Raw genomic sequence first — 26,584 nt, forward strand, 5'->3', positions numbered from 1 at the left:
ACCCTCACAAAAAAATCGAGACAGTGCGTTTCCAAGAGCAAAATCGTAATGTTGTGTTGCTTGTTTACCTACAAGCTAGGTGAGCTACATGAAATTCTATGTGCTTTATTCCTAATGACAAGACGGTAACAGTTTCTCATACTGTTTCGGGCTAACGGACGTTCGATGTTCTACCTGCGTGTCGTAAGTTGTGGAGGCAACCAATAACTGTAATGTAAACAAACAATTTAAAGTAACTTACTGTGTTTAATATTGGTGAAAAAATTCATGTTCGTGGTTTTGTAGCTACACAATGACGACTTTCAGCAAACTGAAATCGTATATGGCATGTGATTATATTTTCACGCAATTTGGGTGCATAGATTCTGAGAAATCAGTACCCAGAACAACCACCTCTGGCCCTAATAACGGCCTTGATACGCCTGGGCATTGAGTCAACCTGAGCTTAGATGGCTTGTACAGGTACAGCTGCCCATGGGGCTTCAACACGATACCACAGTTCATCAAGAATAGTGACTGGCGTATTGTGACGAGCCAGTTGCTCGGCCACCATTGACCAGACGTTTTCAGTTGGTGAGAGATCTGGAAAATGTGCTGGTCAGGACAGCAGTAGAACATATTTCGTATCCAGAAAGGCCCGTACAGGACCTGCAACATGCGGTCGTGCATTATCCTGCCGAAATGTAGGGTTTCTCAGGGTTCGAATGAAGGGTAGAGCCACGGGTCGTAACACATCTGAAATGTAACGTCCACTGTTCAGAGTGCCGTCAATGCGAACAAGAGGTGACCGAGACGTGTAACCAATGGCACCCCATACCATCACCCCGGGTGATAGGTCAGTATGGCGATGACGAATACACGCTTCCAATGTGCGTTCACCGCGATGTCGCCAAACACAGATGCGAGGCTGTTGGGATCCAGCACGGCGTTCCGTATTACCCTCCTGAACCCACCGATTCCATATTCTGCTAACACTCATTGGATCTCGACCAACGCGAGCAGCAGTGTCGCGTTACGATAAACCGCAATTAAGATAGGTTATCAAAGTCGGAAACGTGATGGTACGCATTTCTGCCCCTTACACGAGGCATCACAACAACGTTTCACCAGGCAACGCCGTCATCTGTTGCTTGTGTATGAGAAATCGGTTGGAAACTTTCCTCATGTCAGCACGTTGTAGGTGTCGCCACCGGCGCCAACCTTGTGTGAATGCTCTGAAAAGCTAATCATTTGCATATCACCGCATCGTCTTCGTATCGGTTAAATTTCGCATCTGTAGCAAGTCATCTTCGTGGTGTAGCAATTTTAATGGCCAATATTGTAGGTTGCGTCGTAGCGAAGACACTGGACACATCTTCGGATGCTGAAATTCCAGTTTGTCCTACTTCACACAGATTCTCCATAGTTTCCTTCAAGCAACTGCAGAGGATGTGGGAATGATTTTTTCAACAAAGGATAAATTTCATTCTTTCTACTTTATTTAAAGTGTTTCGTGATAGCTGCGTTATGTGGCAGCATTTTCTTACAAACTGTAGGACGGAAACAATTGCTCTAGGTAATTTAGGACATACAATGAAGCTACTTTTTTCTATATGTTCTAGTACTCTGATTATTTTACTTTATCTTTTCGCAGTAGCGCCCTTAATTATTCGGTTGCAGATATCTCTACCCAAAGCCTCAGAAATCTTTCTCAGTCTTGGTGATTTTCTTTCCGCTGCCTCATGTTAGGATAATGCAGCGGCACATTCAGTACTTGCACTGTTGGCCGCCGTTTCTCCCAGCCCATCACCAGCAGCCAGCACGAGAGGAGAATGGCCTCCTTCACGATCGCTTTGGTGTTGCGGAGGACTCTTCGCCCTGACTGCTACGAATCTCATGCCGCTCTACAAGACCAAAGCTGCAGTCTGTAGGTGAAAATTCTCTAGGCTAAAAAAACGTATTTAATTAAAAACATTCAGTCCTTAGTGGCAATATCTTCACTTTCTTACTACTGTTTGATGCCTTTCAAATCTACAGCGCAACTTTAAAGGCCTGTCTAGAAATAATGAGCGTTACAACTCTTTCACTTTTTCACCTTAACTTAACAGAGTGTCAATGTTGTTATTTCCACGTGAAGACTGTCTCAGACGGGATCAGTGAGAAAAGTGAAGTATCCTAACACATTACGTGTGTTTGGTCCTGTAACATTCGTCTTCTGCATTGGTAAAAATGTTCCACATTTGCATTTACATTTTAACCTATTCTGCATGTTTATGACAGTACTACATGCCTAAAAGAGGCGTATTTATTCTACGTGTATGTTACAGTGACGTAATGGGGTACTGAATTTCATATTACTTCCGCCTACGTACGTTGACGAAATAACATGAAAAGATTGCTTAGGAGTTACAGTAATTTACTTGTTTTATAATGGACATTTAGCATCCATAGTTGATTATCTCCTTAATAAAATAAAAAGGAAAGAAAATAAAAGTGAAACAAAACCCTTGTTACCAACACTGTAAAACCTATCAGTGTTTTATTCATTGGAAGAGCTTCTTAAAAAATTGCGTATTAGCGTAAATGATATGACATTAACGTGACCCATTACAAAAAGGTCGTCTCTGCTCACAGCTGCAACAAACTTGACAAATATAGCCAACCACTTGTTCATAACATCAGTTCCAGATTTACAGATGTAGAACAGCAGATCATTTGCGATACGATGTGATGAATCATCAATAAAAATCCCACCGTTTGCCATAGACAATCCCCAGTCACAAAACTTAACATACTACACGAACTATAAATAAACAAGGAATACATTCCCCAACTCTCTGAGATGCTGTAGGTACACACAGAGAGCGCATACCACAAATTACTTCCTAAATTCCATAATGACTGTCTCTTAGTACAACAGCCCCACAAGAAATTAATGAACATAGTTGTCTTGTGGCTACCATAAATATAAACATACTACCTCATCTCCATCTAATTCCACATTCCACTTACACTGGTCTCTCCCTTCCTTTCTCTCAGCCCGCCACCCTCGCTCCCTTCCACAAACCCTACATCGTTCTCACTGTCACTTTGAAGTAGGTAGTGGAACATTTTTACCAATGCAAAAGGCGAGTGTACGTGGCCAACCGCAGGTAATGTACACTACTGGCCATTAAATTTGCTACACCACGAAGATGACATGCTACAGACGCGAAATTTAAAGCCGAAAATGCTGTGAGACGCAAATGATTAGATTTTCAGAGCATTCACACAAGGTTGGCGACGGTGGCGACACCTACAACGTGCTGACATGAGGAAAGTTTCCAACAGATTTCTCTTACACAAACAGCAGTTGACCGGCGTTGCCTTGTGAAATATTATTGTGATGCCTCGTGTAAGGAGGAGAAATGCGTACCATCACGTTTCCGACTTTGATAAAGGTCGGATTATAGCCTATCGCGTTTGCGATTTATCGTATCGCGACATTTGTGCCCGCGTTGGTCGAGATCTAATGACTGTTAGCAAAATATGGAATCCGTGGATTCAGGAGGATAATATGAAACGCCGTGCTGGAGCCCAACGGCCTCATATCACTAGCAGTGGAGATGACTGGTATCTTATTCGCATGGCTGTAACAGATCGTGCAGCCACGTCTCGATCCCCGAGTCAACAGATAGGGGCGCTGGCAAGACGACAACCATATGCACGAACAGTTCGACGATGTTTTCAGCAGCATGGACTATCAGTTCGGAGACCATGGCTGCGGTTACCCTTGACGCTGCATCACAGGCAAGAGCGGCTGCGATGGTGTACTCAGCGACGTACCTGGGTGCACGAATGGCAAAACGTCTTTTTTTTCGGATGAATCCAGGTTCTGTTTACAGCATCCGGATGGTTGCATCTGTGTTTGGCGACATCGCGGTGAACGCACATTGGAAGCGTGTATTCGTCATCGCCATACTGGCGTATCACCCGGTGTGATGATATGGGGTGCCTTTGGTTACACGTCTCGGTTACCTCTTTTTCGCATTGACGGCACTTTGAACAGTGGACGTTACATTTCAGACGTGTTTCCACCCGCTGCTCTACCCTTCATTCGATCCCTGTCAAACGCTACATTTCAGCAGGATAATGCACGACCGCATGTTGCAGGCCCTGTACGAGCCTTTCTGGATACAGAAAATGTTCGACTGCTGCCCTGGCCAGCACATTCTCCAGATCTCTCACCAACTGAAAACGTCTGGTCAATGGTGGCCGAGCAACTGGCTCGTCACAATACGCCAGTCACTGCTCTTGATGAACTGTGGTATCTTGTTGAAGCCGCATGGGCAGCTGTATCTGTACACGCCATCCAAGCTCTGTTTGACTCAATGCCCAGGCGTATCAAGGCTGTTACTACGGCCAGAGGTGGTTGTTCTGGGTACTGATTTCTCAGGATCTATGCACCGAAATTGCGTGAAAATGTAATCACATGTCAGTTGTAGTATAATATATTTGTCCAATGAATACCCGTTTATCATCTGCATTTCTTCTTGGTGTAGCAATTTTAAAGGCCGGGAATGTATTACGATACTTTATTTCGCTCATTAATCCCGTCTGAGACAGTTTTCTTGTAAACAACTGCGTCGTCGTGTTAATTTTAGACTTAAAATTGAAGGAGATGCCCTTTATGTGTATGCAGTCCTTGGAAATTGAGTTGTAGCTCCGAAAGGCACTGGACAGTAATTAGAAAATAAAAATATTGCGAGGGAAGACGAAATGTTATTAATAAAATAGATCCGTAGCACAGAACCTGGTACCACGGATATCTCACGGTCTAATGCCTGTTAATAACATAATGGAAATACTATGTTGTAAACAAATTCCTAGGACGTTTAGAGGACAGCTGGGAGAACTGTAAAACAACCAATCAGCACAGGTGGGTGGACGTGTTAGCTTCTGCTACAGGAATGCAAATTCCCATGTTTGCTAACATGGAAGGCTATCTAATTTCATTCCTGTCTTGGCTGGAAATCATTGTGAATATAACCAGCCAACTAATGATACTACATTTTACTATTAATATACAATCACCACGTGCCACCTCATTGACTGTACGTCTCTACAAGGCATACCCAATGCTACAGCAGCATTTAGCATTGAGTACTGTGACAGTCAACAATCCGCGATAGCCAACATTCTTCTTAATTCATGTATTAAATCTTCATCCTTGTTGATAATACGTGGGAATAACTGCCTTGATTTTCGTATTTTCTCTTCAGAATTGCAAAATTTTGTATCCAGTTAGTAGCAGGCAGCACAAAATCAAAATGATACTGCAATCTGCCAAATTCTATAATATATTCCTCTGGCATTAATTATGTATCTATTCCCTGAATTCTAAGAAACACTGTCATATTTATCTTAACCCAGATGATTCATGAGATCCGAAATTTCTATCTTCGTCTATATATTTCAGTTGGAGTATCACCCATTCTTCATGTTGTCTTATGTTGGCCTTACAAGCGTGCATCCCCTTCACCATCCAGCTCACCCAAATTCTCTTGTGTAGCTTCCTCTTTCCCCGTTCATGATCTACACCTCTTTTGTCTTCATCTTCTTGTAGTGAAATATGAACAGTCGTCTGCGCACCCCTACTGTTCTGCAATCGCGCACGTTAGAATCAGACAGCAGCAAAAATACTTCAAAGCATTTGCCTGTGGTGACTTGGAATACGCTATGATGCAAGAGGATTAGCTCGAGGTTTGAACATATTGTTGCTCAAAGTATGCTCCTATAATGTCGCGAGAATGAGCGAGTGTTCGTCAACATGTCTGCAACGTCTGAGAGGGGACAGAGGTGTTAAAGTGCTCTTACGCGATGAAGATAATCTATCGTATCAATGGTGTGCTAAGTACTTCTACTGTGCAACGGCCAATGCGTACACTTCGTCCGTTCTGATGTCAGACATCATTATCTTTGATACGTCAAGAACAGGAAGTGAAACAGAGTTTGATGTCTGGGAAGAACACAGGTATATACCTAGAGTTGTGTAATGTGCAATGCACATCCCATCAGAGGAATCTTCGAAGCCATGATGAGATAGCAGTTGAGAACCATACCACGGTAATGTTCATGATGCTCGGGGGTAGGCTGGAGGCAAAAACCTCGAGGCGTTCCTTCTGTGAAGTCTGCCTCCGCAACTGCGTGGTCAGTGTAGGAAGTTGCCATGTAGAGGTCCAGGATTCGAGTCTCGCTACTGCCAAGGATTTTTCCTTCGTGGAGGGATAGGTGCGGGGCGCAGTTTAGCTTGTGATGCCAACTGAGGAGCCATTTGAATTAGAAGTAGCAACTCCAAGGTGTGGAAAGTCGACAGGACAGCAGGGAGATCGCAGTGCTGACCACATGGTCTTCCATATCGCATCCTCATGATGCCGCAAGTAGAAGATGACACGGCTGGCGGTCGACATCCCTTGGGTCTTCAAGGCCTGGACGAGGAGTTCGTTCCCCCTGTAAAAGTGTAAGTATGTGAGTGCTGCACTCCAGACTTAGTCGACCACGCAGTCGCAATGAAATACCATCTGTCTTCCACGGTGAGCTTGCAGTCAGCTGTAACATCGTAATGTATTATGGCCTATGACGCCACCCATACCTTGGTGAATCGAATTCGGGATGAGAGGGTTTCTGAGACACTACAGCTTATTTTTAATAGCTTGGTAACCCTCCCAAATCATGCTTTTGAAACTCAGACAGTAAATAAAGATCAGTTCATATTTTTCCATATCTTTTGCCAGTTATCAGATTGCTGCCATACCTAATGCCTTGTGCCGAGTCTTTCATTTCGTTTGCTACAGTTTAATGTCTCTTTGGCCATATACTTTGTCCCATACAGTGTGTTCTCTGATTTGCTTCTGGCGTGATTTTTCTCAGTCGAGAACCTCTTTGGTAGTGAAGTTGCAACCACGACGGATCTGCACGAATTCTGATTTCCTTCGAGTCTGATGAGTCTCAAATTAAAGTTTAATGATTTATAGAAAATTGCATTGTTAAAATAACGCAAGGTTGTTCAATAATCACATATATACAGAATAGCTTGCACTCGGTGGAGTATTAAAATATTGAGTAAACTTGAAAACAAAAAATCATTTGTCGTTATATTATCTTTGGCTTGCCCAGTGTAGGCTTCTTTTGATTTTTCTTTTTGCCGGTTTACAGGCTGTTCGGCAATTCGCGTTACAAACTCTTAGGTCTTGTAGAGGGAATGAGTGCATAATATTTCGACAGGAACACATTTTTGGAAACATTCCGTTTCCGTTCTACGATGGTTTCAGTTGAGATGATTAACTCATCCACTTCTGTTTGAGGAATTGAATAAAGCATGACGAAGTACAATTATTAAGTAACCATTTGAAAGGGAACGTAGGTAAACATCCATTTAACACATAAGCACGTTTATTTGTATTAATAATAAAACATTACGTTTTGTACATAGAGTATGCTGGGTTGTTTTTTGTTTTGGAAACTATTAATACGAACAAATGTGCTTAAGTGACAAATGGATCTGCTACCTAATAACTGTACTGCGTCACGTCTAATTCAATTCCAGAAGCAGAAATGGATGAGATAAACGTCTGAATCGAAACCGCTGTAGAACGGAAACGGTACGTTTTTAGACGTGGGTTCCTGTTCAGAGTATTGTATACTCACTCCCCTCTGCAAGTCCTAGAAGTTCGTAACAGAAATTTCCGAACACCCTGTAAACGCTTTGAAATCTTTCTGTTTGTCCATTTGCAAAATTTTTCTGTTTGTCCATTTGCATGGTTTTATACATGTTAGTGATACCGAAAATCTATTATTTCATATGTTAGCAGCTGTTTCTTTCTCTAGAAAAATCTTTAACCATCTGGAGTACTTGTTTCAACATCTATTCTCCACTTTCTTTTATAACTACCGGGACCGCGGAAGTCTTTTCATTAAGAGGCTCCTAACGTCCAAGAATGACCACATTCGGCCAATAAACATATGAAGTGAAGACAGAAATGTGTTCGTGTCACGTGGCATGCTGGTTTCAAAAACTAAGTCTAAATTGATCAGGAAGTCAGATGCGAAGTTCCACTGATGTGGCCCTCCTGACGATAGACGCTCCTGCAGTATTTCAGTTTGTAAGTCTACAGGCTTCGATGATTCTTATACCCGCCATTATCGGTCTAAGAAAAGTAGACCATGGATTTACCAGTTTGGCATCAAATGCTACTTTGCCGGATCTCCACGATGTATCTCCCGATTTGTAACGATGGTATAAGAAAAACGGGCTTTCTCCACACTACTTGCGCTGTATCATACATTCACTATCTTAGATTAACCACCAACGTTCAGTGAGAACAAGACACTTCTGGAGCCGCGCGGGATCAGCCGAGCGGTTTAAGGCGCTGCAGTCATGGACTGTGCGGCTGGTCCCGGCGGAGGCTAGAGCCCTCCCTCGGGCATGGGTGTGTGTGTGTGTGATTGTTCTTAGGATAATTTAGGTTAAGTAGTGTGTAAGCTTAGGGACTGATGACTTAGCAGTTAAGTCCCGTAAGATTTCACACACATTTGAACATCTGAAAACCTCTGGAGCATTTGACGATGCCACTATGGCTCCAGTATATTAAGACATGTTTTTATAAAACAGATATGAAGATGGTCATTATAGACCGAAACCGGTAGTCTGGTGACATAATAATTTATGATCATAGACATGAAGTAAAGGAAATTTAAACCTCTGAGGTGTGTGTCTCCATATTCGTACACTGCTGACTATTAAAATTACAACTCCAAGGACGGTGTACTGAGCAACATTACATCATTATATGCTATTGTGCGTAGCAAGAACGGGCAATTAATGCTTACTGTCCCCTGTGGAGCAGGTCAGATGTTGAAGCATCAATGCGTGGATGCTGAATGGGAAGTCTATACTGCGACGTATTGTTCACTTCACGGTTCAGGTACAGCCACACAGGACACATCAGGTCATAAAGTTTGTGATGTGTTTGTGGGGAGAAGAAACAATCAACACACTGGTGTGCATACATATTAAGGTAACACATATAAAAATATTTACACTTATACCTGTCACATTCTGTATATAATCATATAGTAGGAAAAACACATGATTGAATTTGTAGATAGTTTTGGGATATACACGGTATGAAATTTAGTAACAGAACTGCCTGCTCTGACAGAAACGTCGGCTCTAGGTCGCTGACTACTATGGGTACTTCCGTCATTCCATGATGCTTCTACTGCATAACAGTACATTATCCATAGTAGCTGGTACGTGGTGGCACGCCAGTCTCTCGGCAAGCAATTACCAGAGTCTTTTCGGTGGGTCAAAGATTTGGAATCGAGGTAGGTCAGAATGAACAGGTAATCAACAGCCTCACGTTATCTTACGAAAGGTAAACGTTAAATAGACCTCGACGATAGGCCACAGGCAATGAGGAAAAATGTAACAGACGTGAAGAAGAGATGGTCGTGTTGTGCACTCAAAGGCACCTCAAAACCTGCACTCCAGAGGCTGGAACCAATTGAGAATTACGAGTATATCCTCCTGGGGCCAACTGCCTTGCCGCACTGGTGACACCGATTCCCGTCAGATGAGTGAGGTTAAGCGTGTCGGACTTGGCTAGCACTTGGATTGGTCAGCGTCTGGGTCTGCCGAGAGCTGTTGGCAAGCAGGGTGCATTCAGCCCTTGTGAGGCCAATTGAGGAGCTACTTGATTGAGGAACTGCGGTATCGGTCATGAAGACTGACAACGGCAGGGAGAGCTGTATGCTGACCACATTCCCGTCCGTATCCACATCCGGTGACTAAGGCCTGAGGATGGCACGACGGCCGTTCGGTACCGTTCGGCCTTCAAGGCTGTTTGTTTATTTGAATGCATTCGCCTCATGGCCTCCATATTTGGATACGTGCGTCGTGATGTAGTCCGCAGAGTTGGAAATCGCCTAAAAAGAACGACTTCGTGCCATTTCTGTGTCTATTTTTGTCGTTTCGGTGCACCATTGGCAGGCCCCGCTCTCTGTTGCTGCATCAAGGCAAGCTGCAACGACGGCCCTACAATTAACACATCGCAATGCTCTAGATGTTATCACACTGTCCTGTGTGCAGAATCCATTTGATGTATACAAGCCTATTTCCTTAACTTACCGAGCGAGGTGGCGCAGTGGTTAGCACACTGGACTCGCATTCGGGAGAATGATGGTTCAATCCCGTCTCCAGCCATCCTGATTTAGGTTTTCCGTGATTTCCCTAAATCGTTTCAGGCAAATGCCGGGGTGGTTCCTTTGAAAGTGCACGGCCGATTTCCTTCCCAATCCTTCCCTAACCCGAGCTTGCGCTCCGTCTCTAATGACCTCGTTGTCGACGGGACGTTAAACACCAAGCACCACCACCACCTTAACTTACGGTACTTAATCTAACTGTTCGATCCTGCACCTCCTTGCGAACAATACATCTGTCCTCTCGGACGTTAGCCGCATGGGACCGCTGGCAGCCTGCATGGCCATTAGAATGACCCTCCTCAACCTACCGATGTCATATTCAGAAGGCATTCGTGCGATTTCGATCGACAGGAACAGAAATATCCTTACACGAGATCTGTGACGGTCTTCTCACTAACAAACGACAGTGAAATGCGAATTATGAATAAGATACCTGGTGTGTAAGCTTTCCTTACACTCAGAATGTAAAAGGGCATTACATGTTACATAATTTTTCCCGTTACACTGGACTGCTGATCAGTCGTATATGTTTCCGATTTGTTGACTGCCGCATTCACAGGGTTGCAGCTTTAATGGACAGGTGATTTTTCTTTCATTTTGTGATGATCTTTGTGTTTAGGTATCTTGCGTCCACAAAAGGATGTTTCTAATGGAGACACCAGAATTTGGCTTTGGTCTAACAACAGTGGCCACCACGTATCTTATGTTTTATGTGCAGGCGGATCGTCCACACCGGGCTGCAAGCTGCTCCTCTGCTGGACGATCTCCAGACGTCCGACATCATGCACATGGTGTGAGTACACGGCTGCGACACGCAACAGCAGTTAACTGCGAGCTTATGGCGCCAATGCAGATTTTAGCCTACGCAGATATAATAGCGGTAATAATGTTTTGTTCTTACATCCAACCTTGTCCATACTTCTATCAGAAAGACACTGACGTAACGAGCAGTTTAAAAATAGAGAATTTTATACGTTTAGACAAAGCAGAATGAGGAGCAACGATACGATTATGCCCCTAGTTTTAGTGAAGTGACCATCGAGCTTCGTATAGAGCTAAATGAGGCTTTAGAAATCTCATCACCATCCTCATAACCGGCTACACTTACAGCAACAGCTTCGTAAATCAGATAAATATTTAATGAGATGCAAAAATTATATGTATATTATCAGGGATTCTATATCTCAGAGCAAAAATACTGATAAGTGCGTCTAATTCCGTGCTCGAAATTCATCATCAAAAATAAAATATATAATTTAATTTGTTTTGAGTCATAGGTTTTCTGAAGAGTATGATGCAGCCAGCTAATATTTCCTGTCCTGTAACAAACTCTTCATCTCAGAACCTCCTCATTTTTATCAGTAATTTTCATCTAATATTCCCTTCGTCTATAGTTTCCCCACAAGCCACGGTTCATTTTCATACAATGCGCTGCTCCAGGTGTACGTTATCAGTACTCTTCATTCCCTTCTACATGTTTGTCACATTCACAGAGGATAGCAATATCATCAGCGTATCTTTCAGTCTCTTCAGGCTGAATGTTAATCCCAATTCCTAACCTTTCTTTTATTTGCTTAATTAATTTTTACGCATATACACTGAACAGCAGTGATAAATACTGCATCCCTGAACCGTGCCTTGCGTCTTTTCTGATGACTTCTCTATTTGGCATTCATACTTACTGTTCTTTCATAGTTCTTGACCGTACAGTAGATCACACGCCTCTTTCTATAACACAGAGAGATTGCTTAGAGGATTTCAAACATTTTGCTCAACATCACTTATCGTACTGACATATTTTTTCGCGTGACAAATCCTCTAAAGATGTCTTCATTTTTCTCATATCTTCCTCCACTTTCGTTGCAATTTTTTATCCTGTAACTCTTCCTTGTACTCAGTACCCTACTATCAAGCGTGGAGGTGCAAAGGTTAAGATACTTCATACACTTTACAAGGACGGCGACCTAAGCCCCCATCTGACCATCGATATTTTAATTTCAGTAGTTTTATTAAGTCTATGGATATGAAACCATGATGGCACCCTTTAATAGATGTTTCCTTTCCCGTTAGTACAGAGTCCCATTCTGTTCAAATGGTTCAAATGGCTCTGAGCACTATGGGACTCAACTGCTGTGGTCATCAGTCCCCTAGAACTTAGAACTAATTAAACCTAACTAACCTAAGGACATCACACACATCCATGCCCGAGGCAGGATTCGAACCTGCGACCGTAGCAGCAGCGCGGCTCCGGACTGGAGCGCCTAGAACCGCACGACCACCGCGGCCGGCTCCCATTCTGTGCTCTATAACTAATTGCCTTGTCATAGCTGGGACGTGAAACTCTAATTTTTGTTCGTTTCCCTACCACAGGATTCCACCATAGTATTCCATCATGATTACTACAATTTCTTCTCCCGTTTTGTACTGAATTACGTGTCCAATTCTCTTGTTTACTTCTACAATATCGTCGTTTTCTATTTCTGTGGTCTGTATGTGTACGTGAAATATAGTTGTTGACCTTTGGTTGGTTTATGTTCGTGTGAGAATGGTGGTATCACTGAACTGTTCTCTGTAAGTCATTTATCTTACCATACTACTCATTAAGAATCTCCCGTTGTACCATTTTGTGAGGCTGTCAAACTATCGTATTTTATCCTGTTGATATCACGCTATATTCGTCTTTATCTTTTTAAATTTCATTTACGAATATTGAATCCAATTTCAGCCGTTCTCTAACGCTTACCTTTAGCCAATGAAAAGATCATCGAGACACATTTTTTGTTGGTGGGGCATTGCTCATATTTTTAATACGGTTTTTCTGTTTTCTATTTCAGGGATCTGGACAACAACAAAATTGAAAGGATTGGCAGACGGTGGATCAAGCTGAAAGCCGAACAGATGTAAGTGAAGGCACGCTACGTGTGTGCAGCCACAAGCCAAAATAGTTGTATTACAGAGGGATATTAATGAACATTATTTAAATCGTGTAATGCGTGCATGATACCATTTTAGGCTCTACAGAACAATAACACTGAATCATCAATTTTTTTGCATGCGTTCGTAGATTGCATGGGTTTATAGATTACACGAGATTCTCTTGTATACTCTTTTTCTTGTTCTATAGTTACCTATTACCTTTCCTTTCAAAAGTGTTGTTTAAAGGCGAAAACGTGAGACAATAAATAATCAAGATATATCGTTATTTTCATCTACATAGATCTTGTTTGCTATACTTCTTTCTCTGTCCTCCTGTTCAACAGAGTTTTCTTCTCCGCAAGACCAAAAGATAGTACAAAACATTACCATGAATATTTATTATTTTCACTTTGTTGTCACTTTCACACACGACAATTTGTGGTTCTAAAATATCTTAAGTATATCTTTCAATCATTATGAGTTAGTTTAATTTTTATACGTCTAATTCTATTTTATATTTGTAACTAAATTTGTAAGTGGTGTTACAATCAGTTGGTTTCTCCATAGTAATGAGTCAGGTAAAGACAAGACGGACACATATACATAAAATGCCAAATAAGTTACGAAAGTACAGATATGCGCAAATCTCTGACATATTATTCTGACCTGTTTAGATATAGAAGTAAGGCAAACCACTGAAGGCGGATAGGTATTTTTCATTTTTTGCTTTGCTCTATGTCCGAAACCCGAAAGAAATGTAACGTCTGTGTTAATATGGAAGCGTATAACTAGGCTCCTGTGTGGACTTTATATTATAACAGTTTAATTTAATTTCTAAATATTGACTCCTGTTTTACCGTAGCTCGGTTGGAACCGAGACTAACCATACTGAAGATTATTCTTAATCTGACTTTCGAATCATGTTCATGGGTTAGTGATACCACAGGAAAGGGAGGAAACAAGGATGTGAAACTCGTGTTAAAGAAAACATAATGATTCAGAAAAACGTCAAAGTACATATATAACGATGGTCGGACACGGAGACTGACGTATCGTAATTCAGTATATGACAAAGAGCCTAAAGACTAGACGGCACACTTCAATTGGCACATACGAGCTACGATATGTGCGCTGTGACTTGTGTGTAACTGCGACGTAAACTGTTTTCAATATATGTAGTTGGAACCGCGTGTGGCTTGTTGACAACGAAGGGCGTGGAAGGGGAAGTGGGAAGGTCGGAGAGACGATATAGAATTCCAGACTGTTCCCCACAAGCACCTTGGAGACCACCGACTCACATTTCCGTCTGACCTACTTTTTGATCTGAAAGTGTCAAACCACGGTGATAACGTTAGCAGCAGTGTCCCATACCGGCTTATATTAGGTGACAATTAACATAGTTCACACCTGAGTGAAATGACTAACAGCGAAATTGAGGCAGTAGTACGACGATAGGAGCAATGGCTAGAAATACGTCTTGTGGTTATGTTGGTCAGCTTTTATTTCTCAATCTGCAGGACTTGTTTCGAAAAAGGTAATCGTCGCGCTGTCTACCGTCCGCACCATGCCTGTATAATGATTTAAATTTCTATAAATATAGAACTTCAGTATTGCTTTTCTTCAAATTTAACTTTGTTTGAGGTTGTTCTGAGTTTCATGTTAACACTTGAGTTCTAAGTCTTGGAGCCAGATACAGCTTACACTACTAGTGCTAATTAGTACACTGCTGGTCACTCAAATTGTAACGCTACTGAGGAGCATGCAAAGCCTTAGAACTGGACTGAAATCTAATATTGGCTTTGATGTACAAATGATAAGTATTTCAGCGCAACTGCACGAAGAGTGCAGGATTAAAGATGTCTACTGCAAGTTATCGTTCCGTAATATTGGGTCTCGTGCTGACTGCGATTCCACGAGTGCCGTGCCGATATGGAGCTGATGATTTCTGGAGAACCATGCTGCGGAAGATCTCAACGGCCCCACGCGACTAGCACCAGAGGGAACAGACATTATGCGTTATCGTACAGTCACTTCGCGTGCCATGCGTCAGGAAATGGTCTTGTTCGTAGCAAGACAAGTATCTACACATACATTGCATTGGGATCTGGACTGTGAGCACGACGACCATTCCTGTGGCTTCCCTATTTGCGATAGCAGAGAGAGGCACACCAGAAGCGGTGCGCCTAGAGATAGCACTAGCTTTGCACCACGTCATCTTTGCAGAAGAGTCTCTCTTCTATTTACAGCATCACGACGGATTTATCCGTTTGTGGAGGCTCTGAGGGGCACGAACGTAAGCAATGCATTCTTCTTCACAGAGGGCCAGCACGTGGGGTGATGGAATGAGATGCCTTTGGGCACGCAACACAATCGCCTCTGATGCGCATTGCTAGTATTTCGACAGCAGGCATTACTTTTCTAACGACTAGAGGCCTATGGCTTTGTCCTTTTTTTGGGTTCTCCATGTTATCTTTTATCAGGATAACGCAAGACCACGTATTGCACTTGCTGTCCTGGCCTACCTCAATACAGAGTGTATTCGACTAGCTATCAGCTTCCTCAGGTCGCTCACTCACAGGGATCTGTTCACGGACTGTCTAGAGACTGGCACGCCACCACTCATCCATCACTCACCACGATCTCTAAACTCTAGCTTAAACTCTGTAGATCGTAAAGAAAATTTCACAATGTTGGTGTAAAATGAGTTTTGGCCTCAATCCAGAGTGTTTTAATTTTTTTAAAAAGATTGCTTTCGCTACTACGTGAATCAGTGTTAGATTTGATTGTAACAGTTGGAGGAGTAGCCTATTTAACTTACCAACAAAATTTACGTACTATATCGTATGACAGATATTTTACATTGTGACGTAGCATATAAATTTGTTGATAAGTTGGACGCGTTGCTATTGCAGCTCCTACCATTACGCCTTAGAATGGTTCGTGCACAACGGAAACAGGTAATTAAAAAAACCTGTTAAAAAACCTGTCTCGCATGAAGTTGAAGCCCAAAGGAACGACATATCCTTATCTGTCATCCAAGCTCTTATCCATGCCATGTCTAACCAAGTTAGGGGCGTTGTTACTGTCAGAGGTGTACTAAAATATGCACCCAACTGACAAACAAATTTAACCACGTATTTTCTGTAGTGTGACGTGCGCGCACAGTGAGCAAAATGTTTGTGTTGCAAATTCAGTTTACATCAATGTGATTCTGGGAGTGTTTTCGGAATCTTTCATTTCACCTTATGTACTTTGAGACTTATGCTTTCTTGTATGGGCTGTGATCATTAATCAGCTTTTCTGTGCAGTAACAATGCTGTTTCAAAATAATGACCATAGTCTACTAACACCGTTGCTTTATTCATTTACCCATGTTGGATATTAGTACCTTACAGCTGATTTCTGGTAATAATACTAATTTACCAATAACATAGTTGACGGTCGCCTAAAAGTAGTCCCAGTAATATGGCAGAAATTTAGTCGAAAAAAGTACACGTTTGCCAAATCCCCTTCCTGTTTAACTTTTTTTCTTATATCTGGAAATACGTTTATATACCAAACGATTGTTACACTCCTCTCTCGCTTAGCTTTTTTCTTGTTTTTGCAAGTATGTTCTTTGACCAACTCAGACTTATTCTGCTGCAATATAAGGTATCGTTTTTCTTAATCTACAATCATTCTGATGCAAGATATTGAAATGTTTATGTAGCTTTCTTAGGAGTGATGTGGCTTTACTATTGTGACTGAAGTGCAGATTGTCGTATTGGGAATCACTCAGGGGACTGTGCAATTAATGTAAAATCAAAAAGTTTGGAAAATGTAAATTTTACTATCTTCCCCATTTGGATCTTAAGCTCATTGCTTGGATTTGTGATAGTCATAAACTCGTTGAATTGAGGTAAAACAGCGATTTACATTTCCACATTTAAAAATGTGTCGCACGAGGATTTAATAGAAATTTATGGAATGCAGTGAACCATATTTTGAAACGTTACGTTTGTTCATCATTGCTGAATGGTACGAAGATTCGTAAATCGACTTCCTACACAAGTAATACTTTCTTTTAACATCTTTCAGTGTTTTACAATAACATCCATCCTTGTCATAAGTTCCTATTACCTGATAACGGAAAAAGTCTTGGAAAAATTGATGAATTTAATTTTATTTAATTCATAAACACATTTGAAAAGCCTTCCATGCTACAACTCTTCTAATTGTGATGTCTTAGTGAAACGCAGTCCTCAGGTGAGGACTAATGAGTATGGGAAAGTACTGTAACACAAGGCGATGTATGACTGATATGTTATTGGTTTTACTGTTCTCAGGTTGCTCAATTACAACGCCCTGGAGGCGGTGGAAGCTGAGGCTTTCTGGGGATCGCACATCGCCACTCTGTAAGTAAACATACTTTATCCTGAGTACTTGAAACAATGCGATACTATTAGTCTAACGCTGCTATGCCTTACAATTACAGGAGTCTCAAAGGTAACAGGGCCCTTTCCCATCTGGACATGGATGCATTCGTCGGTCTCAATCACCTCCGTCGCATGTGAGTTCTGATATGATCCAGATCCTCTAAGTATATATATATATATATATATATATATATATATATATATATGTGTGTGTGTGTGTGTGTGTGTGTGTGTGTGTGTGAGTGAGTGTGTATGTGCGCGCGCGGTCAACAGGGGGGGGGGGGGGGGGCTGTAGAAAATTCACGCTTCACTTGTGTCTATAGTAAACCAATGACTTGGGCAGCCAGTAACAGACCCTACCTTTTGACATTCACCATTCACCTAACAGCAACAGTGCACCCATTACGGTTACCACACAGAAAAAAATATTGTTTTTCTGAAAACTACTGACATGTTCAACAAAGAGGAGAAGCAGATTGCAGTCGATTACGTAGTGTTTCTCCAGAGTATGTGTAGGAAACTAACATGCTTTTGTTGGCTGTATCATCTAAAGATAGTTGCAGTCTCCCATTTACTCTTTATAAATTTATTTTGAAGCTTCGTGTAAGAAAATTAAAATCACCTAGGGGCCATCTAAAACTTCGACACAAAAGAACTGGAGAGAATTCACGCATTGTGGGAAATACATTTTTGTTCCTTCCCACTCATATGTTTTTTAGATATGAAACGACATTACGTTACCATGTCGAAGGAGTTTAAAGATTTTGTTGGCAATGAAAGAGCGAAAAACAACGATCAACAGAAGGTATTCGTTGTTCTGTTCATCAAAATGTGCTTTGTACTAAATTTGAAGGCCTGGAGCACGTGAAGAAATTGATGGTATGAATAGTCGCACACATTATTCCACTAACAGCTGCAACAATTCTCATTGAAATTCAATGGAATGAGTATGGAGACTTCATACATTACTAAAAAGTTCATTGGTTAAGTCCAAAGGCATGCCAGGTACGATTTTTCGATTTAAAACTCGCTGTTGTTGAATTTATGAAGGGAAAAAGGAGAGCGAAAATTATAACATCCGGAATGGAGGCATACTTCGCATTTTAAGTGGACTTCACTGCACACTGCCCACCTTAAGACACTGCAACGTTGCTTCTTTTTGATTTCATGTGGATGAATGTAAAAAGAAAACCGTGTGGTAGAAGAGACACATTCTCACACAGATAGTTCAGTTCCATAAGCTCAGTGGCTTTGATGTAAACGTGAAGTTTGAAGACTTCATTGTGGCCCTGAAACAATTGCAAGTTTAATTTTATAAAGATCCTGAGGACAGTGTCAAACTAACATCTGTTCCTGAGCTAGTTTCTTTTTTTTGACACTGTTTGCCGTTGCAGTTGACATAACTCCTGTGCATGTCACACGTAACTGATTGATCTGCAAGGTAAATCCAGATTTAATCACAACTCTTTTTGCGTTATAACTATCCTGAACGTCTACACTGCGTTACTCAGGTGGAGTTTCCATGTCTCCATAATGAGGCTGCAAAAGTGCTACAATATTTCCATCTATATTCACTACTGGCCATTAAAATTGCTACACCAAGAAGAAATGCAGATGATAAGCGGGTATTCATTGGACAAATATATTATACTAGAGCTGACATGTCATTACATTTTCACGCAATTTGGGTGCATAGATCCTGAGAAATTAATACCCAGAACAACCACCTCTGGCCGTAATTACGGCCTTGATACGCCTGGGCATTGAGTCAAACAGAGCTTGAATGGCGTGTACAGGTACAGCTGCCCATGAAGCTTCAACACGATACCACAGTTCATCAAGAGTAGTGACTGGCGTATTGTCACAAGCCAGTTGCTCGGCCACCACTGACCAGACGTTATCAATTGGTGAGAGATGTGGAGAATGTGCTGGCCAGGGCTGCAGTCGAACATTTTCTGTATCCATAAAGACCCGTACAGGACCTGCAACATGCCGTCGTGCATTATCCTGCTGAAATGTAAGGTTTCGCTGGGATCAAATGAAGGGTAGAGCCACAGGTCGTAACACATCTGAAATGTAACGTCCACTGTTCAGAGTGCCGTGAATGCGAACAAGAGGTGGCCGAGACGTGTAACCAATGGCACCCCATACCATCACCCCAGGTGATACATCAGTATGGCGATGACGAATACACGCTTCCAATGTGCATCCACCGCGATGCCGCCAAACACGGATGGGACCACCATGATTCTGTAAACAGAACCTGGATTCATCCGAAAAAATGACGTTTTGCCATTCGTGCACCCAGGTTCGTCGTTGAGTACACCAACGCAGGCGCTCCTGTCTGTGATGCAGTGTCGAGGGTAACCGCAGCCATGGTCACCGAGCTGACAGTCCATGCTGCTGCAAACGTCGTCGAACTGTTCGTGCAGATAGTTATTGTCTTGCAAACGTCCCCATCTGTTGACTCAGGGATCGAGACGTGGCTGCACGATCCGTTACAGCCATGCGGATAAGATGCCTGTCATCTCGACTGCTAGTGATACGAGGCCGTTGAGATCCAGCACGGCGTCCCGTATTACCCTCCTGAACCCACCGATTCCATATTCTGCTAACACTCATTGGATCTCGACCAATGCGAGCAGGAATGTCGCGATATGATAAACCGCAATCGCGATAGGCTACAATCCGACTTTTATCAAAGTCGGAAACGTGATGGTACGCGTTTCTCCTCCTTACACGAGGCATCACAACCACGTTTCACCAGGCAACGCCGGTCAAGTGCTGTTTGTGTATGAGAAATCGGTTGGAAACCTCCCTCATGTCAGCACGTTGTAGGTGTCGCCACCGGCGCCAACGTTGTTTAAATGCTCTGAAAAGCGAATCATTTGCATATCACCGCATCGTCTTCCTGTCGGTTAAATTTCGCGTCTGTAGCACGTCATCTTCGTGGTGTAGCAATTTTAGTGGCCAGTAGTGTACCATCTCCCCATACCAAGACCTATGCGGACCCACAAAAGATGTTATGCATTTAGTGAAACGGCAACAGTGTGGCCTACTACGAATTGCTTCCCTGAGGTGAAACCAACGCTGCTGACATTTATTGTCAACTGAGTTGTCTGGTAGACGGAATCCAGGAACGACGACCAGGAAGACTGCATGGAGTGATGCTACTGCACGATAGCGCCCACCTGTTTTCTGCTAGACACGCCTTATTCACCTGATCTTGCTCTCTCAGAGTTTTACCTTTTCTGTTTCCTATCTTTCTGGATAAAAATTCTCTCCGAGCATGGCTCGACAAGTTCTTCACCTTTAAACCATGTCATTTCTACAGTCGCGAAATCGAAAAGTTCCCCTAGCCTTAGCAGACTGATGTAAATATTGAAGAAGAATATACTACTTAGGACGTAAGTCTCTTTTATGTGTATCCGTTGCGCTTATCAAACTTACGGAAAAAACCTACGAACTTATGCAACAACCCAATATTAGTCTGTTTCAGGATTTTTTTCGGTTCGAGAGGAAGTGTGCATTCCATCGCAAATTTCTGTCAAGAGTTAGTCCTCAGTATTTTAGTGTGGCAGAGAGAGGGTCGGATTTGTTCTAGATGGGTATGTCGGTTAATCAGTCAACTATTTCTACGGACAATGCCAAATAAACGGAACAAAGAAAACGTGCTGCATTGATCGCTGGGCCTTGTTTTCACAGTTAAAGTTTTTAATGTCTCTAAATGAATAAATAAACAAAAAACTACTTGTCGCCTTGTCAGTAAGCTTTATTGATCAAATACATGATTTCATGTCATGGAAAATTCTGCCAGAGAATCTGAGGCTAGCGAGTACACGTGTGGAGTGAGTTGCAGCAGCGGCCGCCGTGTGTGTCGGCAGCGACCTGTCGGAGACGGCGGTGACGCAGCTGCCGACACGGGGACTCGAGGGCATCGACGAGCTGCGCCTGCAGGACACCAGCAGCCTCAAGGTGTTCCCCTCCGTCTACAACTTCGAGGTGAGCGCAGAGCACTAATGAGCCAAACCTTGCCTCAACTGCAATACCACTTAAATTCGACTACAAAGAGGAACTGAAGTAGTAAATGATTTGTATTATTATATGCGTGGTGCCTGTTCTTTCGGAAATTTCCAAAAGACGTCATTTTTGATTCAGCAGCCATGTATATACATATATATACAGGGTGAGTCACTTAACGTTACCGCTGGATATACACTCCTGGAAATGGAAAAAAGAACACATTGACACCGGTGTGTCAGACCCACCATACTTGCTCCGGACACTGCGAGAGGGCTGTACAAGCAATGATCACACGCACGGCACAGCGGACACACCAGGAACCGCGGTGTTGGCCGTCGAATGGCGCTAGCTGCGCAGCATTTGTGCACCGCCGCCGTCAGTGTCAGCCAGTTTGCCGTGGCATACGGAGCTCCATCGCAGTCTTTAACACTGGTAGCATGCCGCGACAGCGTGGACGTGAACCGTATGTGCAGTTGACGGACTTTGAGCGAGGGCGTATAGTGGGCATGCGGGAGGCCGGGTGGACGTACCGCCGAATTGCTCAACACGTGGGGCGTGAGGTCTCCACAGTACATCGATGTTGTCGCCAGTGGTCGGCGGAAGGTGCACGTGCCCGTCGACCTGGGACCGGACCGCAGCGACGCACGGATGCACGCCAAGACCGTAGGATCCTACGCAGTGCCGTAGGGGACCGCACCGCCACTTCCCAGCAAATTAGGGACACTGTTGCTCCTGGGGTATCGGCGAGGACCATTCGCAACCGTCTCCATGAAGCTGGGCTACGGTCCCGCACACCGTTAGGCCGTCTTCCGCTCACGCCCCAACATCGTGCAGCCCGCCTCCAGTGGTGTCGCGACAGGCGTGAATGGATGGACGAATGGAGACGTGTCGTCTTCAGCGATGAGAGTCGCTTCTGCCTTGGTGCCAATGATGGTCGTATGCGTGTTTGGCGCCGTGCAGGTGAGCGCCACAATCAGGACTGCATACGACCGAGGCACACAGGGCCAACACCCGGCATCATGGTGTGGGGAGCGATCTCCTACACTGGCCGTACACTACTGGTGATCGTCGAGGGGACACTGAATAGTGCACGGTACATCCAAACCGTCATCGAACCCATCGTTCTACCATTCCTAGACCGGCAAGGGAACTTGCTGTTCCAACAGGACAATGCACGTCCGCATGTATCCCGTGCCACCCAACGTGCTCTAGAAGGTGTAAGTCAACTACCCTGGCCAGCAAGATCTCCGGATCTGTCCCCCATTGAGCATGTTTGGGACTGGATGAAGCGTCGTCTCACGCGGTCTGCACGTCCAGCACGAACTCTGGTCCAACTGAGGCGCCAGGTGGAAATGGCATGGCAAGCCGTTCCACAGGACTACATCCAGTATCTCTACGATCGTCTCCATGGGAGAATAGCAGCCTGCATTGCTGCGAAAGGTGGATATACACTGTACTAGTGCCGACATTGTGCATGCTCTGTTGCCTGTGTCTATGTGCCTGTGGTTCTGTCAGTGTGATCATGTGATGTATCTGACCCCAGGAATGTGTCAATAAAGTTTCCCCTTCCTGGGACAATGAATTCACGGTGTTCTTATTTCAATTTCCAGGAGTGTATATCGTAAACCACATCAAATACTGACGACCCGATTCCACAGATCGAACGTGAGGAGAGGGGCTAGTGTAATTGTTTAATACAAACCATAAGGAAATGCACAGAAGTATGATTTTTAACACAAACCTACGTTTATTTAAATGGAACCACCTTAGTTTTCTTAGCTCATCTGAACATACAAACAAATACGTAATCAGTGCCGTTTGTTGCATTGTAAAATGTTAATTACATCCGGATATATTGTAACCTAAAGTTGACGCTTGAAACCTCCGACGTTCAGTTGCGTGTTGTAACAAACACGGGCCACGGTCGGCGAGCGGCATCTGCAGGGACATGTTTACGATGACGACCGTGTTTACGAGTGTGGCTGTAGAGCACTGTTGTGGTTTGGTCTAGCTGTCGCAGTGTCCGCATGTAGCGCTTGCTGCTATTGTTATTCTGTATTCGTCTCCGCACGCAGACCAACTGTAGTACACCGTGTTAACAGACGTCTGTGATGGTGTAGTGTTGTAGGAACTGTGACTATGGTGTATTCGAACTCTGAAAAGGCAGAGATGATACTCATCTATGGCGAGTGTCGACGAAATGCAGCTGAAGCCTGCTGGGTGTGTGCAGAATGGTACCCGGACAGAGAGCATCCAACATGCTGCACATTGCAAAACATCTACCGCCAACTGTATGCAACAGGTATGGTCGTAGCACGTAAACGGGTCCGTAACAGGCCCGTCACAGGAGAAGCGGGTGCAGTTGGTGTGTTAGCTGCTGTTGCCATGAACCCACACATGAGTACACGGGACATTGCGAGAGCCGGTGGACTGAGTCAAAGTAGTGTCATGCGCATACTGCATCGTCACCGCTTTCACCCGTTTCATGTGTCGCTACATCAGCAATTACATGCTGATGACTTTAATCATCGAGTGCCATTCTGTCAATGGGCATTAACAGAGAATGCGTTGCAGTTCTACCTGTTTACCGATGAAGCGGGTTTCACAAACCACGGGGCAGTGAATCTACGGAACATGCATTACTGGTGCGTGGACAATACTCGCTGGCTCAGACAGGTAGAGCGACAGCGACCGTGGGCTGTAAATGTATGGTGCGGAATCATTGGCGACCATCTCATTGGTCGTCACTTCAGTGCAGGGGGCCAAAGAGCTGCAACATACATAGCGTTTCTACAGAATGATCTGCCAACGTTGCTCGAAAATGTCCCACTGGAAACGCGTCGACGTATGTGGTATCAGCATGATGGTGCACCTGCACATTCCGCAATTAACACTAGGCTGACCCTTGACAGGATGTTCGACGGGCGTTTCACATGACGTGGAGGACGCATAAATTGGCCAGCCCGTTCTCCTGATCTTACACCTCTGGACTTCTTTCTGTGGGGTACGTTAAAGGAGAATGTGTACCGTGATGTGCCTACAACCCCAGAGGATATGAAACAACGTATTGTGGCAGTCTGCGGCGACATTACACCAGATGTACTGCGGCGTGTACGACATTCATTACGCCAGAGATTGCAATTGTGTGCAGCAAATGATGGCCACCACATTGAACATCTATTGGCCTGACATGTCGGGACACACTCTATTCCACTCCGTAATTGAAAACGGAAACTACGTGTGTACGTGTACCTCACCCCTCATGGTAATGTACATGTGCGTCAGTGAAAAAGACCAATAAAAAGGTGTTAGCATGTGGACGCAATGTGCTGTTCCAGTCTCTTCTGTACCTAAGGTCCATCACCGTTCCCTTTGTATCCATCCCTACGTAACTCGGTGCTCTCCGATACACACGATCGAACAGCGGAGGAGTGATACTCAAGCGTCAACTTTAGGTTACAATATCTCCGGATGTAATTAACATTTTACAATGCAACAAACGGCACTGATTACGTATTTGTTTATATGTTCAGATGTGCTAACAAAACTAACGGGGTTCTATTTAAAAAACGTAGGTTTGTATTAAAAAACATACTTCCGTGCATTTTTGTATGGTTTGCATTAACCAATTACACTAGCCCCTCTCCTCACGTTCGGTCTGTGGAATCGATTCGTCAGTATTTGATGTGGTTTACGAAATATATCCAGCGGTAATGTTAGGTGACTCACCCTGTATATACAGGGTGGTCCATTGATCGTGATCGGACCAAATATCTCACGAAATAAGCGTCTAACGTAAAAACTATAAAGAAAGAAACTTGTCTAGCTTGAAGGGGGAAACCAGATGGCACTATGGTTGGCCCGCTAGGTGGCTCAGCCATAGGTCAAACAGATATCAGCTGCTTTTTTTTAATAGGAACCCCCGTTTTTATTACATATTCGTGTAGTACGTAAAGAAATACGAATGTTTTGGTTGGAACACTCTTTTCGCTTTGTGGTAGATGGCGCTGTATTAGTCACAAACATATGGCTCACAATTTTAGACGAAGAGTTGGGAACTGGTAGGTTTCTTTAAATTAAAATACAGAACGTAGGTACGTTTGAACATTTTATTTCGCTTGTTCCAATGTGATACATGTACCTTTGTGAACTTATCATTTCTGAGAACGCATGCTGTTACAGCGTGATTGCCTGTAAATACCACACTAATGCAACAAATGCTCAAAATGATGTCCGTCAACCTCAATGCATTTGGGAATACGTGTAACGACTCTCCTCTCAACAGCGAGTAGTTCGCCTTCCGTAATGTTCGCACATGCATTGGCAATGTGCTGACGCATGTTGTCAGGCGTTGTCGGTGGATCACGATAGCAAATATCCTTCAAATCCCCCCCCCCCCCCCCGCCCCAAAAGATATCCGGGGACGTCAGATCCGGTGAACGTGCTTCAACAACCAATCCACCTGTCATGAAATATGCTATTCAATAACGCTTCAACCGCACGTGAACTAAGAGCCGGACATCCATCATGTTGGAAGAACATTGCCATTCCGTCATGCAGTGAAACATTTTGTAATAACATCGGTAGAACATTACTTAGGAAATCAGCATACATTGCACCATTTAGATTGCCATCGATAAAATGGTGGTCAATTTTATCCTTCCTCCCATAATGCCGAACCATACATTAACCCACCAAGGTCGCTGATGCTCTACTTGTCGCAGCCATCGTGGATTTTTCCGTTGCCCAATAGTGCATATTGTGCCGATTTACTTTACTGCTGTTGGTGAATGACACTTCGTCGCTAAATTGATCGCGTGCAAAAAATCTGTCATCGTCCCGTAATTTCTCTTGTGCCCAGTGGCAGAACCGTACACGAAGTTCAAAGTCGTCGCCACGCAATATGGTACGGGTGCGATCGATGTTGATGTAGCATTCTCAACACCGACGTTTTTGAGATTCCCGATTCTCGCGCAATTTGTCTGCGACTGATGTGCGGATTAGCCGCG

The 26,584-nt window shown here is 43.6% G+C and overlaps 1 protein-coding gene across 1 annotated transcript in view; it reads left to right on the plus strand.

Moving 5' to 3' along the window:
• The window catches only part of LOC126188718 (lutropin-choriogonadotropic hormone receptor-like), a 379,983-nt gene that overhangs the window by 194,824 nt on the left and 158,575 nt on the right, over positions 1–26,584 (plus strand). The window contains exons 4-8 of the mRNA XM_049930326.1: positions 10,940–11,014; positions 13,056–13,121; positions 17,463–17,531; positions 17,612–17,686; positions 21,437–21,554. Coding sequence (XP_049786283.1) covers positions 10,940–11,014; positions 13,056–13,121; positions 17,463–17,531; positions 17,612–17,686; positions 21,437–21,554 — 403 coding nt within the window. The remainder of the gene's footprint in view (positions 1–10,939; positions 11,015–13,055; positions 13,122–17,462; positions 17,532–17,611; positions 17,687–21,436; positions 21,555–26,584) is intronic.

Source organism: Schistocerca cancellata, chromosome 5 (assembly GCF_023864275.1).
Source record: "Schistocerca cancellata isolate TAMUIC-IGC-003103 chromosome 5, iqSchCanc2.1, whole genome shotgun sequence".
Classification (NCBI taxonomy): Eukaryota; Metazoa; Arthropoda; class Insecta; order Orthoptera; family Acrididae; genus Schistocerca; species Schistocerca cancellata.